This window comes from Triturus cristatus, chromosome 3_2, assembly GCF_964204655.1.
Source record: "Triturus cristatus chromosome 3_2, aTriCri1.1, whole genome shotgun sequence".
NCBI classification, from domain to species: Eukaryota; Metazoa; Chordata; class Amphibia; order Caudata; family Salamandridae; genus Triturus; species Triturus cristatus.
Window position 1 is genome coordinate 683,850,352 of NC_140584.1, and position 17,901 is coordinate 683,868,252.

At 46.0% G+C, this 17,901-nt stretch overlaps 1 protein-coding gene across 1 annotated transcript in view; it reads right to left on the reverse strand.

Moving 5' to 3' along the window:
- Positions 1-17,901, reverse strand: part of IGF2BP2 (insulin like growth factor 2 mRNA binding protein 2) — a 380,650-nt gene that overhangs the window by 109,875 nt on the left and 252,874 nt on the right. Inside the window, exon 13 of the mRNA XM_085648719.1 lies at positions 762-836. Coding sequence (XP_085504845.1) covers positions 762-836 — 75 coding nt within the window. The remainder of the gene's footprint in view (positions 1-761; positions 837-17,901) is intronic.

Here is a 17,901-nt window from a genome sequence, read left to right on the forward strand (position 1 = left end):
ATTTCAGTCCAGAGCAAGAAGAAATAAAGCTATTTAAGTTGCTCTTCCTCGTTCTGAAGTCTCCTTGCTGCAGAGAAACACTCTGCATGGTAGTCACTCCCCTTCGCCCCCACTGACCTGACACGCTCATCGACTCCTGGCATAAATCACTTGGCACTGCAGCCACCAGGCAGGTGGGCTATGAGGAGCGCGGGGATGCAGTCAGCTTAAATCATGCCAGCTTTGTAGCAACGTCGGGGGCACAGCATAACTGGGAATGCTCTGGACTCAGAAAATAAGGGAAGATGGGAGGTGTGGGGGGTCTCCCCCCACAAATACATTGTTTAAATTAATATATTATTAGATTACTTTTATAAAAAATGTCAACCATGCAGATAAAAAAAAAAAGAGGAGTAAGTGTGTAATTTAAATATTTTATCGTGGTTTAGGAACTCGTTCTAAAAAAAGTAGGGGTTTGGGATGGTTCGTTGTTTAGCCATCGTGGTTGAGGAATTCGTGGTTTAGGCAGTAGTGGTTTAATCATACATCCCTGGCTTGTATTTACTTTGTATAAGCTCTCCAGACTGTCATGTCACAGGTGCCTCCACAGGATATACTATTCCTCCCCGTGGACCAGTTAAAAATGCATTTCTTGTACACAAGCGTCCCTATAGTTATCTTAGAATGCAGGATCTCTCCTGAGTAAGGACTGTAAGAATTATATCAAGACTTTCACCTTCTATACATATATTTAAAAAAAAAAAAAAGATCTTTTCATGCACCTTAAATTGGGCTTCTGGAGGGCCAATTATGATTACCATCCTTTCACATGCATCAGGACCTTCGGCAGGGGCGATCTGGGGACACATAAGCAGAAAGAACTACTGTTAAACTCCTCAACGATGTAAAAGTGCTACAAAAGAAGCTTGACAAATCTTATCATGATCCCAAAATTGTTTCCCAGAGTCGTGTCTGATTTGAAAGACAGCTTTCTATTAGACAGGCTATAAGAATCTTTGAGAAGAAAAAAAAGAAAATGTTAACTTTACACACTCCTAACTACAGTGCTAGTTCGCTTCTGTAAATTGCTGTTGTGTATGCCTCTAGACTGTTAAATCTGTGTAACTTAATTCTTCCTTTGTGTCGCTTCTGAGTATATTGTCGACCATATCATATTATTGAGAAGTTATATGGAAGAAGAAGGTTGGAAAAAAGAAAGGAGCTAGAATGTAGAAGTGAAAATATGTGTATACTTTTTTTTTCCAAAAAGATAGGCCATGTGAAATTATTGATCCAGAGTTTCAGACCTATGATTTTTTTCCGAAATATTAGGGAAACTGTGTTGAAAATGCACCATTTTCACAACATATATTCAAGGATTTCTATGAAGGATGCCCCACAAGATATAGACATATTTTGTGAGCGCCCCTTCAGATATCAAGAACTTTTCGTGGTTGATGCTATTGTGCCCCAAGATTTTCAAAGTTCACTAGCTGTCAAAGAAGCTGATAGATTGTTTCGACTTTCAGCTGCTAGTAAAAATGGCGTTAAGGATTGTATGGATGATGAAAACGGAGTGAAAGGTTTCTAGGTGTGTGAGGCTCTGGTAGTGAAAAAGAAGTGGGGACAATGTCTACAAACAGTAGTGAAGTATATTGGTAAAGAAGGCCGGAGAAGAGAAGAATTCAGGAAGGAGTTACGAGGTCCTAATTGGAAAAGGAGTAGCCCTGAATGCAAGGAGGCACATTAATGAGAGGATAATCATGTACCCCTGTGGAGTAGGAGAGATATTGGTATAGGGGGCTCATGAGATGCAACCTGGTATAATTCACAAAGATGTGAGGGAATTACGTGTCTTTACAAAGGGACAAGGGCATGCATGTCTCCCCAACACCTTTTGTTCTTGTGAAATTAAGTAGTGGACCATGGGAGAAGGCTGGTCTTAACACACTACGCCTGTCAATTTGTAGACTAGCTATGTTACATATTTTCTGGCAACAGTAGATCTCTACTATCCTGGGGTGTGTGTGACAATTTGAGTTTGCAAGTGACTGCATTTTTGGAGAGTGAATTCAATAGAGAATTATACCCAAGTGAATTGAAGACAATGGTGCACGACTGATCCCACAGGAAATAAAAGTAGCAGATACAATGAGATCTACTCCATCCAGGCATGAATGGTAAAATTAAGAATTCTGCAGTCTGGGGCTAAACAGTGTGAAGAATTGGGAAGAAAAGAGTAGCGAATGAAAGGAAATAATCCACACATAATGCCAAATAAGTGTAAAACTCAAACTTTTGAGATTTTAACAGGGTAGAAACAGTTTCATAATGTGTACTGACTTGTTTGTTTGAGAAGGTAGATGTGTCAAGAGGGTATGACTGTGTAGCGTGGACAAGAGCTGGCTTTACAGGGAAGTGCATAAAGAAACTCGGATTGATGTAAAGCTTGTAATAAACTACTGTGCAGGTGTGAGCTGTGGTTAGGATTACATTGCAAGATGACATGCATAAGGAAGTTCCATCTTTACTCATCTCTGAGTGTGGGATTTTTAAAATGGTTAGTATTGAGAATGGGAAGGTTTGGAATCAGAACTGTGAAGCACTGTGTCCAAACCAAGATAGTCAGACCCCCCAGGATCTCGCGGCATAGATAGGCAAATTTTGCAGCACAAAAATTAAAATCCTGCGACACAAAAATTGAAATTTTGCATTACTAAGCACTTTATTTAACTCATCATCATTCCTATTTAGCCTTAAATCAATGGAAACTGTTTTAGCAGAGTATTCCACTTGGAAATAGGCATGTTTAAAGTATCTGAGAGTGTTTGTTTACAATATTCTCCTTTGTGGTAAACTTCTAGAGCATATGTTTAGCCAAGCACAATAGCACACAGTTGCTAGTCATCCTGTTTTCTGAGGCATTGTGCTGACTTGGGGCTAGCAGTTCTAAGTCCCAGAGCCATCTGCTGTAGGACACCAAGCCTCTTTTTCAGGCACCCTAGGGCTCAGGATTTTAGTGGGTGGAGGTGCATTACCCAGGCTCATATAAGCACATTAAATATTGCTCTAGGCAGATCAGTGACATGGGGTGGGAATAAACCATAACACAATGCAGCCCCCACCTCTATGTGACTTACAGGTGCTTTGTGTGCAGTCTACACCCCAAATATGAGACTATTCCCACCACAGTCCCTTTGCTAGCAGCCCCCCCCCCCTTTCCAGGATAGTCATAACAGTAAATGCCTTTATCAATATGGTACAACAATTTCATTACCAAAAGATAGTTGGACTGAAAAATTCTGTCCTAAATGTCGTTAACAAAAATATCATCTCAGTGGAGTTAATATTAGAGAATGTATGGCCATTGGGACAATATTTCTGTAAACAATATGTAGGAAACTATATTCCTACTGAGGTTGAAAACACAAGTGCTACAGACTTGGTAACACAAACATCTGTTACAACAGCCAAAGACATCCCACCGGGGTAGCAAGCAATATATAACAAACAGCCGCTATTACTGCGGCACAGAAATGTGGAAGTGCACAAGTCACATATATAACAATGCAGTCAGGCTAGGACACCTGAGTAATATTCATTACTATTCTGCTTACTGTAGGTGGCAGGAAGGGGCACCATTTAAGTCGGGGGCACCACTGGAGAACAGCATTCCTTGTTTAACTGCAATTTCTTTCGACTCCGATATTAAACAGCTAATGGCCCAAAGTTCATATGATATCTTTAATCTAAACTAGATATAAGGTTGAAAATACTAACTGAACCTTATTGGGATCTGCATTTGTGAGCGGTTGTGGAGCGGTTGGACAAAGAGAGGAAAGGGAATAACATTTGGATGCAAATAAAGGGAAAACAGATGTTGGGTACTTTCCTTTGTGGCACACTAAACTATGTTAAAATTACTTTTTCACCCCCTTTCTATGCCTGACAGCAGTGCAGCGCCACAAAGAAAAGCAGACCGGGTATGAGGAGGTTGTAAATATATTTGCAGACGTCTGAAAGCCTGGAGGAAACAAGCAGAGGCACAGGGCCCTCCTCACTTCATGTAATGAGGTGCTACATCTGGATGAATGACAACCGCGCGTGCTCCCTACAAACGTTAATATTAAAACTGCACTGTGGTTAATAGGAATCTAGCGATTGAGAGCTCTGAGTCATTCCAATTAACAAACTGCTTAACGAGTTTTTTTGTGTCCTCATTTTATGGCCTTATTTGCTGCATTTAAAAGTGCTTCAAAATAAATATAATTAAAACAGTAGGACGACAGTAAAAACCTAACCTGTAAGGATCTAAGATACACCACTGGTTTCAACAAATGAAGGCAAGTGAACGTGGGCAGAACCTAATCTGAGATAAAATCTTAATAAAAAAAGTACAGACCAATTCAAAATGCTTTATATAGGAGTAGTTGTGTCTTACTTCTGAAGTGGGTGCGACTTACTCACGACTTTTTGAGTAACATGTTCTATGTGGAATGAAACTAATTGAAACGTGCCCGTCTCCCAAGCAGCGGTCGAAGTGCATTAGAAGAAGTACAGGAATGCGGTGAGCCCAGATTTCGTAGGCACTTTTGACTATTTCACTATTTTGCAAATCACGAAATCGATAGCAGTAGTTTTAGTAGTTGGACTGTCCCTCTTTTCTCCATGCTGTATGCACGAATTTAAACTGAGCTGTTGACTATGATGCTAAGGGGTTAAGAATTGCAAATTATTTTAAGCCATTAATCAGTAAACCTGATTCAATGAATACGGATTACAAATAGTCAATGTGGAAGTTAGGTCCATGGCTCATAATCAGGAAGGCCATCATATTTTGATTTAGCTTGAGTTGCGAAAAAGGACATTCGGTTTCATATTTTAGATATGCAGTATTTGATATAGGCAACTGATCAGGTCATTATTGACTTTTTACATAGGACTGTGAATCATGAACATATTGGCAGTAAAACCGGTATGGGTTTTTATAATGTCCACTGGCAAGCCTATGTATAAGTTAAGAAAGAGGATGCCAGTACTGAGGCTGGTGGGACCCGAAAGGGAGCTTTTCTAGCGTGAGAGAACGTGTTGTTTATTTGCATAACCTGGACGCATTGACTGAGATATGATTTGGACCATTCCAATACTTTTCCTCTAACTCTGAAGTCGAAGGACATAGTGCAGTGTAGTAGGTATTGGTGAACTATCAGATGCTGCAGACAAGTCTAGTAGGATTTGAAGGAATTCATCGCTTTTGTCTAGCAATTATAAATATCTTTGAGCACATCAGTCTCAATGTCTCTATGAATCCAGATTCTCAGCAATCAAGTAGGCTAGGTATTAGCATTTCACAATGTGGGAACCTTAAGCTTTGCAACTCCCAAAAAGCTTTAGCCAAGTAATGAGAAACTTTTCTTTTGCACATTATTGACAAGATTTGTTGTGCTATCATTGAGGTGGAGCTTCTCAGTGTATCTAAATTCCTCAAATAAGTCAGGTAAAATAACTCTGATTGTCTCCACATTGTTTTATGACAACCAGGGGATGGTTAGGTTCAATCAATCAATCAGGATTTAAAAAGCGTGGCTTATCACCCAATAGGGTATCCAGGGTCTTGTAGGTCCCGAAGGCTTATTCGAACAACCAGGTCTTAAAAGCCATTTGGAATTCCAGAAGTGAGAGGATGGTCCGGAGGTGCATGGGGAGGCTGTTACAAGTCTTTGCGGCGATGTGGGGGAAGGAGCATCCTCCATTTCTGCTTCGGTAGATGCGGGCAGTATGGGCAAGTGAAAGGGAGGCAGAGTGTAGTCTACTCGATGGTTGGTGGAAGTACAGGCGGTGGTTAATGTAGGCGTGTCCTTGGGTGTGTAGAGTCTTGTGCACATGGGTCAGTAGCTTGAATTAGCATCTCTTCTGTACAGGGAGTCAGTGGAGTTGCTTGAGTTGGGGTGTGATATGGGTTCGTTGGGGAAGGCCGAGGAGGATTCTGGCTGCGGTTTTCTGTATGGTCAGACGTTTCTGTAGGTGTGTGGTGATTCTTACATAGAGGGTGTTGCCGTAGTCCAGTCGGCTTGTGATAAGGTCCTGCGTCACAGAGTGTCTCATGAGTAGAGGTAGCCACTTGAAGATCTTTTGTAGCAAGCACAGATTGAGGAAACGGTGGGAGGAGATGGCACTAATTTGTGATTTCATGGTGAGCTTGTAGTCCATGACGATTCCGAGGTTTCTGGCATGGTAGGAGGGAATGGGTGCAGGTCCTAGGTTTGATGGCCCCCAGGAGTTGTTTCATGTGTTGCTGCTGTTGTCGGCGACATTTGTCATGCATCTGTGGAAGATGGTTCTGGTAGTGGTGCGGTCATCGTTGAGTGAGAGGATGAGTTGGGTGCATAAGAAATTATGTTGAGACCGTGGATCTGACTATGTTGGCCAGCGATGTATCATATATGAGTTGAAGAGTGTAGGGCTGAGGGATGAGATCTGCGGGATACCGCAGGTGATCTCCTTGGGTTCAGAGGTGAAAGGCGGAAAGTGGGTGCTTTGGGTTCTTCCGGTGAGGAAAGAGGTCATCCATCTGAGTGCATCCCTTTGGATGCCTATGTGATGGAGTCTTTCGATCAGTATGTGGGGAGATACGGTGTTGAAGGCTGACAAGAGGTTGAGGAGGATCAAAGTTACTGTTTCTCCTCGGTCGACCTAGCATGACCCAGAACTCTAGCAACTCACTAGATGCAAAGGTCCTGAAAAAGAACTTCACAAACCAGGAGACAGATATTATATTCCATTTACAATACTAGAGTGGAGCACTCTACAATCAAAATGGAGCTAAAAAGTAGAACATGTGACAAGAAGCCATAGATGCAGTAAGTGTACTGGTCTGGAGCTGTGCCCACTTGGAGAGGTGAGGAAGAGGTAATAGAATCCAGAGAAGTGACAAGGTCAATGTCTGGAAGATTTATTTGGCAGCTGAAATGCCTGCCTCACTCACCCACTAGAGCTAGATGTATGCTGCATCACCAATCTCTGGCTTCCCTATGAATTTACCATTTCTAAATCCACAGCCAGGTAAATGAAACAAAGTACAAAACCTGCCCATCTCACTGCCCCTCTCCTAGTCTTCCCAGAGTCTGTCTCCTTCCCTTTTTTTCTTGTCTCTCTAGCCATGTTGTTCAAGCTCACTGTCACAGAGTCCCTGTCACCCTCTTGCGTCTCTCTCACTCTCTGTATGGTACAGTGCCAGAATATTGAGCTGTACATATCGTGGAAAACATACTTTTTCCATAATATCAACTACAAAAATAGGTACCTTGACAATAAATATATGTATCTGTAAGATACACAGATGTATAGGTTAATTAGTAAATCTATACATACCTACACACTATTTTTTAGTCAACATTCTGGCTACAGTATTTTTTACCGCTATATTATTGTGCTTGATATTCTGGCATACAACCTCCTGTACTGTCTCCGTCACCAGCTGATCCCCCAACAATGGGAACACACCCAACATTCTGCAGCCAGGAGATGATTTACAAACAGAAAAATGGACACTGAGCGAGTGTTGGACAACACCCATTTGTCATACACTACCACCTGGGCTTGGGAAGTTGTCCAATACATCCTATCCATATCCTCTGCATTGCACCTCTACCGCCCCAGTCTACCAATCTTGCACCCATTATGTGCGTTCCAGATTGAGATGACAATCCAAAAGTGAAATAAGGAATATGCTACTTACCAGTATGCTGCAGATCTACACACTATGCATAAATCGCCATCTGGTGTTTGGTCTGGATGTTTGCACTTGTTTTTGTCCTGGAAAGTCTTTGGAAGTCACGAGGTAGGTGACTCCTTAGGATCATAGTGCGCATGGGCATCGGCTCCATCCCCAGATTGTTTTTCGGCAGCAGGGAAATGATGGAGCTTTGTAAGAAACAGGAAGATGCCCTTGTATGCTGTGTCTAAATAAGATAATACTGGAACAGGTAAAGGAAGCCGGGGAGTCGGGTGGGCGTGTGTAGATCTGCAGCTCTACATGCCAAGAACAGATGCATACTGGTAAGTAGCATATTCCGTTCGAGGCATATGAGGTGCAGATTACACACTATGCATAGATTGTATAGCAGTCCCATTCCTTAGCGGCGGCCACCAGTATCTGTTGCAGTAGTCTGAAATAGGGTTTTGAGTACAGCTTGGCCCACAGTAGCTTGTTGTTTTGATTGCACACCTACACAATAGTGTTTTGTGAACGTGTGTGGTGTAGACCATGTAGATGCTTTGCAAATGTCATCCAATGGAATGTTACCTAAAAATGCCATAGAAGCCCCTATTTTTCTCGTAGAGTGGGCTCTAGGAGAAACAGTTAAAGTATGTTTTGCTTTGTGGTAGCAAATTTGTATGCATTTAACAATCCATCTGGCTATCCCGGCCTTTGATATGGGATTGCCTTTGTGTGGTGGTGAGAAAGAAACGAAAAGTTGTTAAGTTTTTCGAAAAGGTTGTGTTCTCTCAATGTAATAGAGCAATGCCCTTTTAACATCTAAAGTATGAAGAACTCTTTCTGCGACTGTGTGTGGTTGCGAGAAGAATACGGGCAACTCCATAGATTGATTAAGGTGGAAGGGAGAAATGACTTTAGGGAGGAATTTAGGATTAGTTCGGAGAACAACCTTATTGTGATGGATTTGTAAGAATGGTTCCTGAATAGTTAGTGCTTGTAGCTCACTAACTCTTCTTAGAGAAGTTATGGCCACTAGGAAAGCAACCTTCCATGTTAAGAATTGTAGCTCACATTTATGTAGAGGTTCAAAGGGAGGTCCCATTAGTCTTGTGAAAACGATATTTAAATTCCACACAGGTGAGGGTGGAACTCTGGGAGGAATTATCCTTTTGAGTCCTTCCATGAAGGGTTTGATGGCAGGTACCCTGAATAGTGATAAATGTTGCCTATTTTGTAGATATGCTGCTATGGCAGCGAGGTGTAGCCTAATAGATGTATAGGCTAAGTTGCACCTTTGTAGGTGTAGTAGGTAGCTTATGATGTGTTGGATAGACACATCTAGGGGATTGATGTTATTGTTATGACAATATATCACAAATAGTTTCCACTTGGCTGTATAGCAGGCTCTAGTGGTAGGGCGTCTAGCCTCCTTAATGATGTTCATACAGTCAGGAGGAAGGTTAAGGTAACCGAATTCTAAGATTTCAGGAGCCAGATCGCAAGGTTCAGCTGAGCTGCGTCCGGGTGTCAGATCTCTCTACGGTTCTGGGTTAAGAGGCGTGGTGAGAGGTGTAATCTTTAGTGCGGAACTACTGACAGTTCCAGCAATTTGGTGTACCACGGTTGTCTGGCCCAAGTTGGAGCAACTAGAATGAGAGTCAGTGAGTGTTGCCGTAGTTTGCGCACCACCAGTGGTAGGAGTGGGAGAGGCAGAAAGGCGTACGCAAATCTGCCTGACCAGTTCATCCATATCGCATTGCCTTTGGACAATGGGTGTGGGTATCTGGCGGCAAAGCTTGGGCATTTGGCATTTTCGTGGGTGGCGAAGAGGTCTATCTGTGGTTGCCCCACATTTGAAAGAATGGTTGAAGAACTTGTGGATGGAGTTCCCACTCGTGGATCTGTTGCGTTTGCCGGATTAACAGATCGGCTATGGTGTTTTAGACTCCTGGGACATGTTGGGCTAGAAGAAAAATGTTCTGAGGTATAGCCCATCTCCATATGTTCTGTGCTAGCTGAGAGAGCTGAAAAGAGTGTGTCCCGCCTTGTTTCTGTATGTAGTACATGGCTGTCATGTTGTCCGTGCGGACTAGGACAGTCTTGCCTGATATTTGTTTTTGAAATGCTTTTAAGGCTAGGAATATGGCCAGTAATTCCAGGTGATTGATGTGGAATAACTTTTATTGAGGTGTCCACCTGCCTTTAATGGTGTGATGTAATAGGTGAGCTCCTCAGCCGGAGAGCGATGCATCCGCTGTCATGACAATCTGAGGAACTGGCTCTAGGAACGGTTGCCCTTTGGAAAGGTTTTTGGTGTTCCACCACTGCAGAGAGCGATGAGTGCGACTGTCTATCAACACCAGATCTGTTAGCTGACCTTGAGCCTGGTTCCATTGGCGTGCTAAGCACTCTTGTATGGGGTGCATCTGGAGTCTTGCGTGAGGCACTATGAATATGCAAGAGGCCATCATCCCTATGAGCTGCATGAATATTCGAGCTGGAAGAGAGTGATGCGGCTGAGATTTGGGCAGGAGACCGAGAATGCTTGCTATCCTGGCTGGACTGGGTTAGGCTAGTGCTTTTGAGGCGTCTATTGTGGCGCCGAGGTACTGTTGAGTGTGAGAGGGTTGCAGATGAGACTTGGTGTGGTTTATTGTGAACCCCATGTCGTGGAGTAATTGGATAGTCGCGTGAGTGTGATGAACACACTGGTTGTACGAGCTGTCTTTTATGAACCAGTCGTCGAGGCATGTGAAGACCTGAATGTGTTGTCTCCTTAGATGGGCTGCGACTACTGCTAGGCACTTTGTGAATACCCGTGGTGCTGTTGTGACTCCGAAACAGAGTACTTTGAATTGATAGTGCTGTCCGTCCACTACAAACCTGAGATATTTTCTGTGAGCTGCGTGAATGGGAATATGGAAGGAATATGCTACTTACCAGTATGCATCTGTTCTTGGCATGTAGAGCTGCAGAGTTGTACACTTAGCATAGGTCGCCATCTGGTGTTGGGCCCGGATGTTTGCAGTTTGTTTTTCTTCTTGGACCGTCTTTGGAAGTCACGAGTTTGGTGACTCCTCCTTCGGTCCGTACTGCGCATGGGCTTCGGCTCCATCCTCAGATTGTTTTTCGCCAACAGGGAAATGATGGAGCGTAGTAATAACAGTGAGAAACCCATGTGTGTTGTATCTAAATAAGATGGACTGGAACGGATACAGGTAGCCGGGGAGGCGGGTGGGCGTGTACAACTCTGCAGCTCTACATGCCAAGAACAGATGCATACTGGTAAGTAGCATATTCCGTTCGAGGCATATGAGCTGCAGATTGTACACTTAGCATAGATTATATAGCAGTACCCAACCTTAGCGGCGACCACCGGTATCCGTTGCAGCTGTTTGAAAGAGTGTTTTTAGTACAGCCTGGCCCACCCTAGCTTGCTGCTGGGAATGCACATCTACACAGTAGTGTTTTGTGAATGTGTGCGGTGTAGACCATGTGGCTGCCTTGCATATGTCATCTAAGGGTATATTCCCTAGAAAAGCCATAGAAGCCCCTAACTTTCTTGTAGAGTGGGCTTTAGGGGGAACAGATAATGTTCTCTTTGCCTTCTGATAGCAAATTTGTATGCATTTTACAATCCACCTAGCTATCCCTGATTTTGAGATGGGGTTGCCTTTATGTGGTGGAGAAAAGGAAACGAACAACTGTTTGGTCTTCCTGAAGGGTTGCGTTCTTTGTATGTAATATAGCAACGCTCTTTTCACATCTAGTGTGTGTAAGGCCCTTTCCGCAACAGATTGGGGTTGCGAAAAGAAGACAGGTAATTCCACTGATTGATTGAGGTGGAAGGGGGTAATGACTTTGGGCAGGAACTTCGGATTAGTTCGAAGTATGACCTTGCTGTGATGCATTTGTATGTAAGGTTCCTGTATGGTGAACGCTTGTATTTCACCAACCCTTCTAAGGGAAGTGATAGCTACAAGGAAAGCTGTTTTCCAGGTGAGAAATTGTAGCTCACATTTGTGCATTGGTTCGAAGGGCGGACCCATTAGTCGTGTAAGGACCAAATTTAGATTCCATACAGGGGAGGGTGGTGCCCTGGGAGGAATTACTCGTTTGAGGCCTTCCATGAAGGCTTTAATAGCGGGCACTCTGAAGAGTGACAAATGCTGTCTGTTTTGTAGATAGGCAGCGATCGCTGCTAGGTGTAGGCGTATGGATGAATACGCCAGGTTACACCTGTGAAGATGGAGCAGATAGCATATGATGTGTTGTATGGATGCATCTAGAGGGTTGATTGTATTGTTACGGCAGTACATTACAAATCTTTTCCACTTTGCGGCATAGCATGCTCTAGTGGTAGGACGTCTGGCTTCCATGATGATGTTCATGCAATCAGGGGGAAGGTTAAGGTACCCGAATTCTAAGATTTCAGGAGCCAGATCGCCAGGTTGAGCTGAGCTGGGTCCGGGTGCCTGATTTCTCCATGGTTCTGGGTTAGGAGGCATGGGGAAAGGTGCAGTTTTTGATGTGGTACCACTGATAGTTGTAGTAGCGTGGTGTACCACGGCTGTCTGGCCCACGTCGGAGCTACCAGAATGAGTGTGAGGGAGTGCTGTTGTAGTTTCCTGACCACTAATGGAATTAGTGGGAGAGGTGGAAAGGCGTATGCAAATCTGCCTGACCAGTTCATCCATATTGCATTGCCCTTGGACAATGGGTGTGGGTATCTGGCGGCGAAGCTTGGGCATTTTTTGTTTTCGTGGGTGGCGAAGAGGTCTATTTGAGGATGCCCCCACTGTCGGAAGAATGGGTGAAGAACTTGTGGATGCAGTTCCCATTCGTGTAGTTGTTGAGTCTGTCTGCTGAGCAGATCTGCTATGGTGTTTTGTACGCCTGGAACATGTTGTGCCAGGAGAAAAATGTTTTGGGGAATTGCCCATCTCCATATGCTCTGGGCTAAGCGGGAGAGCTGGGGAGAGTGTGTCCCCCCCTGTTTCTGTATATAATACATCGCAGTCATGTTGTCTGTGCGAATGAGGACTGCTTTGCCTGAAATCTGCTTTTGGAAAGATTTTAGGGCTAGAAAGATCGCCAAAAGCTCCAGATGGTTGATGTGGAGCGTTTTTTGCTGTGGCGTCCATAGACCTTGCATTGTGAGGTGTAAGAGGTGCGCTCCCCAGCCGGAGAGCGATGCGTCCGCTGTTAGAGTCACTTGGGGAACCGGGTCCAGGAACGGCCGTCCCTTGGAAAGGTTTGTGGTGTTCCACCACTGCAGAGAGTGATGTGTGCGGCCGTCCACCAACACCAGATCCGTCAGCTGACCCTGGGCCTGGTTCCACTGTTGTGCTAGGCACTCCTGAAGTGGACGCATGTGGAGTCTTGCATGGGGCACTATGAAGATGCAAGACGCCATCATCCCTATGAGCTTCATAAACACTCTTGCTGGTAGAGAGTGTTGAGGAAGGAATATTTTGCGTAAGGCTAGAATGCTTGTGATTCTGGCTGAGTTTGGATAGGCAATACCTTTTGAGGTGTCTATGGTGGCCCCGAGATATTGCTTTGTGTGAGATGGTATGAGGTGGGACTTTTGGTAGTTCACCGTGAAGCCTAGCTGATGAAGCAGTTGGATGGTGCTGTTTGTATGTTGCACGCATTGGTGGTAGGACGCGGCTTTTATGAGCCAGTCGTCTAAGTAAGGGAAGACGTGAACATGTTGACGTCTGAGGTGTGCTGCTACTACTGCTAGGCATTTGGTAAACACCCGTGGTGCAGTGGTGACCCCGAAGGGGAGAACCTTGAATTGGTAATGTTGCCCGTCCACCACGAACCTGAGGTATTTTCTGTGAGAGGGGTGTATTGGAATGTGAAAGTACGCGTCTTTCAGATCCAGTGTTGTGAGAAAGTCTCCCTGGCAGAGGAGTGGGAGGACTTGTTGTAAGGTGACCATGTGAAAGTGGTCTGAATGTATGTAGGCATTTAGAGGCCGGAGATCCAGAATGGGTCTGAGGGTCTCGTCTTTCTTTGGGATTAAGAAATATAGGGAGTAGACCCCTAGATTTCGTTGATTGCCGGGTACCTGCTCTATGGCGTGTTTCTGGAGGAGCGAGAGTACCTCTTGTTTGAGCAGTGTGGAATGCTCTTGGGACATTGGACGGTGCCTTGGTGGGATATTGGGTGGGGTAGATGTTAGCTCGAGGCAGTACCCTGACCGAATGATTTGGGTCACCCATTTGTCCGATGTTATGGACTCCCATACGTGGATAAAATCTTGTAGTCTGCCCCCGACCGGAGTGGAATGGTCTGGGGGGAGCGAAGGGGAGTCATTGTGCGGGTGGGGTGGCAGAACTTGTATTGTTGGTTTTGCCCCTGCCCTTATTGTTGTTGCCTCTGTAACCACCTCTTTGGTTGCCCTTTGAAAAGGTATTTTGAGGAGGGGATTTGTAGGAGGTAGAGGCATTATCGGTGGAGGAGCCTCTACCTGTGCCACGAAAGGACGAGCGTCGAAAGGAACGCTTAGAGGCTTGGGTCTGGAGCGCTCCCATAGACTTCGCTGTGTCTGTATCTTTCTTCATTTTTTCGAGCGCTTCGTCTACCTTTGGGCCAAAGAGTGTTTGCTGGTCAAAGGTGTGATTAAGTATTGATGTCTGGACCTCAGGCTTGAACCCTGATATCCTGAGCCAGGCATGGCGGCGAAGCAGGACACTGGTGTTTATGGCTCTAGAAGCAGTGTCTGCTGCATCGAGGGCACACTTAATGGAGGTGTTTGTGATTAGTTTGCCCTCCTGTATCAGGTCATGAGCTTGGCGTTTGTATTTCTCTGGAAGGTGCTGCATAAGAGCCTCTAATTCATCATAGTGTGCTCTATCATATCGCGCAAGCAGTGCTTGTGTATTTGCAATGCGCCACATGTTTGCAGCCTGGTAGGCGGTGCGTTTACCAGACGCGTCCAGAAGTTTAGATTCCTTGTCTGGTGGTGGGGCATCTCCTGAGGATTGGGAGTTAGCCCGCTTTCTAGCTGTGGAGACAACTAGGGAATCTAGAGGAGTAGGGCCCTTGATGTATGCAGGGTCTGTGGGTGCCGCCTTGTACTTCTTCTCTATTCTAGGGTTTAGTACTCTGGCTCTGACAGGGTCTTTGAATACCTCTGTAGCGTGCTTGGTGACACCCTTAAGCATGGGTAAAATAGCAGTGGAACGATCTTGTAAATCAAATGTATCCAGTAGGAAGTCTTCTTCCACTGGTTCCGTGTGCATGTCCACCCCATGGTAGTGTGCTGCTCTCTGCACTAAATGGTGAAACCCTAAAGAGTCCTCTGGAGGAGACGGCCTTGATGGGTATAGGTCGTCTTGAGGTACATTGGGTACATCAGGGTTATTATAATCCTCCCATGGATCTGGGGTCCCTGGTGGAGTGGGATCCATTGGGGCGTCCCCTGGGTCATTGTCCGGGTCCCCGTCATCCGGGTCTGGGGATGGGGCCGGATCGTAGTGAGGTAAAGGTGGAGGGGGTGGTGGTGGGAGGGGGGGTGGCAGTGGGGAGGGTACTCTAAGGGGAGAAGTAGCTGAGTCCCTCTTTTTGGGTGGAGGAGGAGGAGCCGGAGCCTCAAGGCGACGCTTCTTAGTAATCACAGTCAAAAGGCCAGTCTTTGGATCTCTGGACAAAGTCTTTTGTAAAGGGTCTGGTGTAAACAGAGCCAATGGCGCCGAGTCGTCTGTCGGCACCGGCGATTTCGGAACCGGAGGTTTCGATGTTCTGTGTACGCCCTGCTTTTTGGAGGTCTCCGTGTGTTTCGGCGTCGAATGCTGTTTCGGCGCCGGAGCGTCGGTGCCGACCGATTTCTGTTTGTGTTTGGTCGGCGCCGAGTGTCCAGGCTTCGGCACCGGTGGTTTCGGAGTCGAGCTGGATTTTGCAGGCTTCGGTGCCGAGTGGTGTTTATCGGCACCGGGCGTCGGCTGGCTCGATCCCGAGCTGCCGTGAGACTTTGAGTGCTTCGACACCGGGCCCGAAGGTGGGGTGATCGAGGCTTTGGTTTTGGTTTTGCCCAGGCCGGCAGGCGAGGGAGTAACCGGAGTCTCTTTGGTTTTCGGTGCGGGGCTGGGAGGGGGCATTGTACTCACGGCCCGCTGTCCTGGTGTTACGTCCTCCAGGTCGGAGTCGTCGGCCTCGGAAGCGCTGACGATGTCTTCTCCCAGTTCGGTGTGTGTCTGCCCCGAAGCTTCGGCGTCGTCTCCGAAGATGTCCGGTGGAGCTGTCGAGGATGAGTGCGCCATGGTGCGTCGAGCCCTTCGATCTCGGATCGTTTTCTTCGATCGAAAAGACTTGCAGGCGGGGCAGTCTCGAGCCTCGTGTTCCGGAGAGAGGCAAAGGTTACACACCTGATGGAGGTCGGTGTGGGGAAATTTAGACCCACATTTTGGGCACTTTTTAAACGGAGTCCTTTCCATCGGCCGGGACCGGAGTCGCGGAGGGCCCGAAGGCCGGTGTCGATGTACGGGATGGAAAAAGTGCCGCTTCGAGAGATGAAGATGATGAAGGAACTCGAAGAATCGAGGATTTTCCGTCGAGGCTGGAACCGTAGAAGTTCGAAGCCGGAGTACGAAGTATCACATCCGAGCCCGATGGCGGAAAAAAACAATCTGAGGATGGAGCCGAAGCCCATGCGCAGTACGGACCGAAGGAGGAGTCACCAAACTCGTGACTTCCAAAGACGGTCCAAGAAGAAAAACAAACTGCAAACATCCGGGCCCAACACCAGATGGCGACCTATGCTAAGTGTACAATCTGCAGCTCATATGCCTCGAACATAGGCGTCCTTGAGATCTAAGGTAGCTAGGAAGTCGCCCTGTGAAAGGAGAGGGAGGACTTGCTGAAGTGTGACCATGTGGAAGTGGTCTGATTGTATGTATAGGTTTAGTGGCCTGAGGTCTAGAATAGGTCTCAGAGAGGCGTCTTTCTCTGGTATGAGAAAATACAGGGTGTAAACTCCCATGTTTTGTTGATGCAGGGGAACTAGTTCTATTGCACTTTTTTGTAGTAAGGAAATTACCTCTTGTTTCAGGAGTGACAAATGTTCTGCTGACATTAGACGCTGTTTGGGTGGAATGTTTGGGGGGGTAGAGGTAAGTTCGAGACAGTAACCTGATTGCACTATTTGTCACACCCACCTGTCTGTGGTGATGTTGGTCCAGACAGGAAGGAACTGTTGTAGTCTTCCCCCGACAGGAGTGGAATGGTCTGTGGGAAGCTGAGGGAAGTCATTGGGCAGGGGTGGAGGCAGAGCAAGTGTTGTTAGTCTTGCCTCTGCCTTGTTATTGTTGCCTATGTATCCTCCTCTCTGATAACCTCTGGTGAAGGTGGATTGGGTGGGAGCCTTGTAAGAGGTGGATTGGGTATCAGACGAGTATCCCCTGGAGTTGCCCTTGTAGGATGAGCGACGAAAAGAAGTCTGGGAGCTTGAGATTGCAAGGCTCCCATTGATTTGGCTGTGTCTGTGTCCTTTTTCATCTTCTCAAGCGATGCATCAACATTAAGGCCAAAAAGGTGTTGTTGGTCGAATGGTTGGTTGAGGATAGAACTTTGCACCTCAGGTTTAAAACCGGAAATGCGTAGCCACGCGTGCCTGCGGAGAAGGACGCTTGTGTTTACTGCTCTGGAGGCCGTATCTGCCACATCGAGAGCGCACCGGATGGAGGTGTTGGTGATAATGTTACCCTCCAGTATTAGGTCATTGGCCTTATGTTTGTATTTGTCCGGGAGGTGTTGGAGTAGGGACTCCAACTCATCATAGTGAGCCCTATTGTATCTGGCTAACAGGGCCTGAGTGTTTGCGATGCGCCAAATGTTAGCTGCCTGTGACGCTGTTCTTTTGCCAGAGGAGTTTAGACTCTTTGTTGGGCGGAGCTGCATCACCTGATGTCTGTGAATTAGCCCTTTTCCTAGCATTTGAGACCACCATGGGGTCTAATGGAACAGGGCCCTTAATGTAAGCTGGGTCTGTAGGGGCAGCTTTTAATTGTTTCTCAATTCTAGGATTGATGACTCTAGCCCTGACAGGGTCCTTAAATACTTCTGTAGCGTGTTTAATAACCCCTTTGAGCATGGGTAAGGTGGATGTGGACCTTTGGGTGGTGTCAAAAGTGTCCATTAAAAAATCCTCTTCGACCGGTTCTGTATGTAGGTCGACCCCATGGTACTGGGCA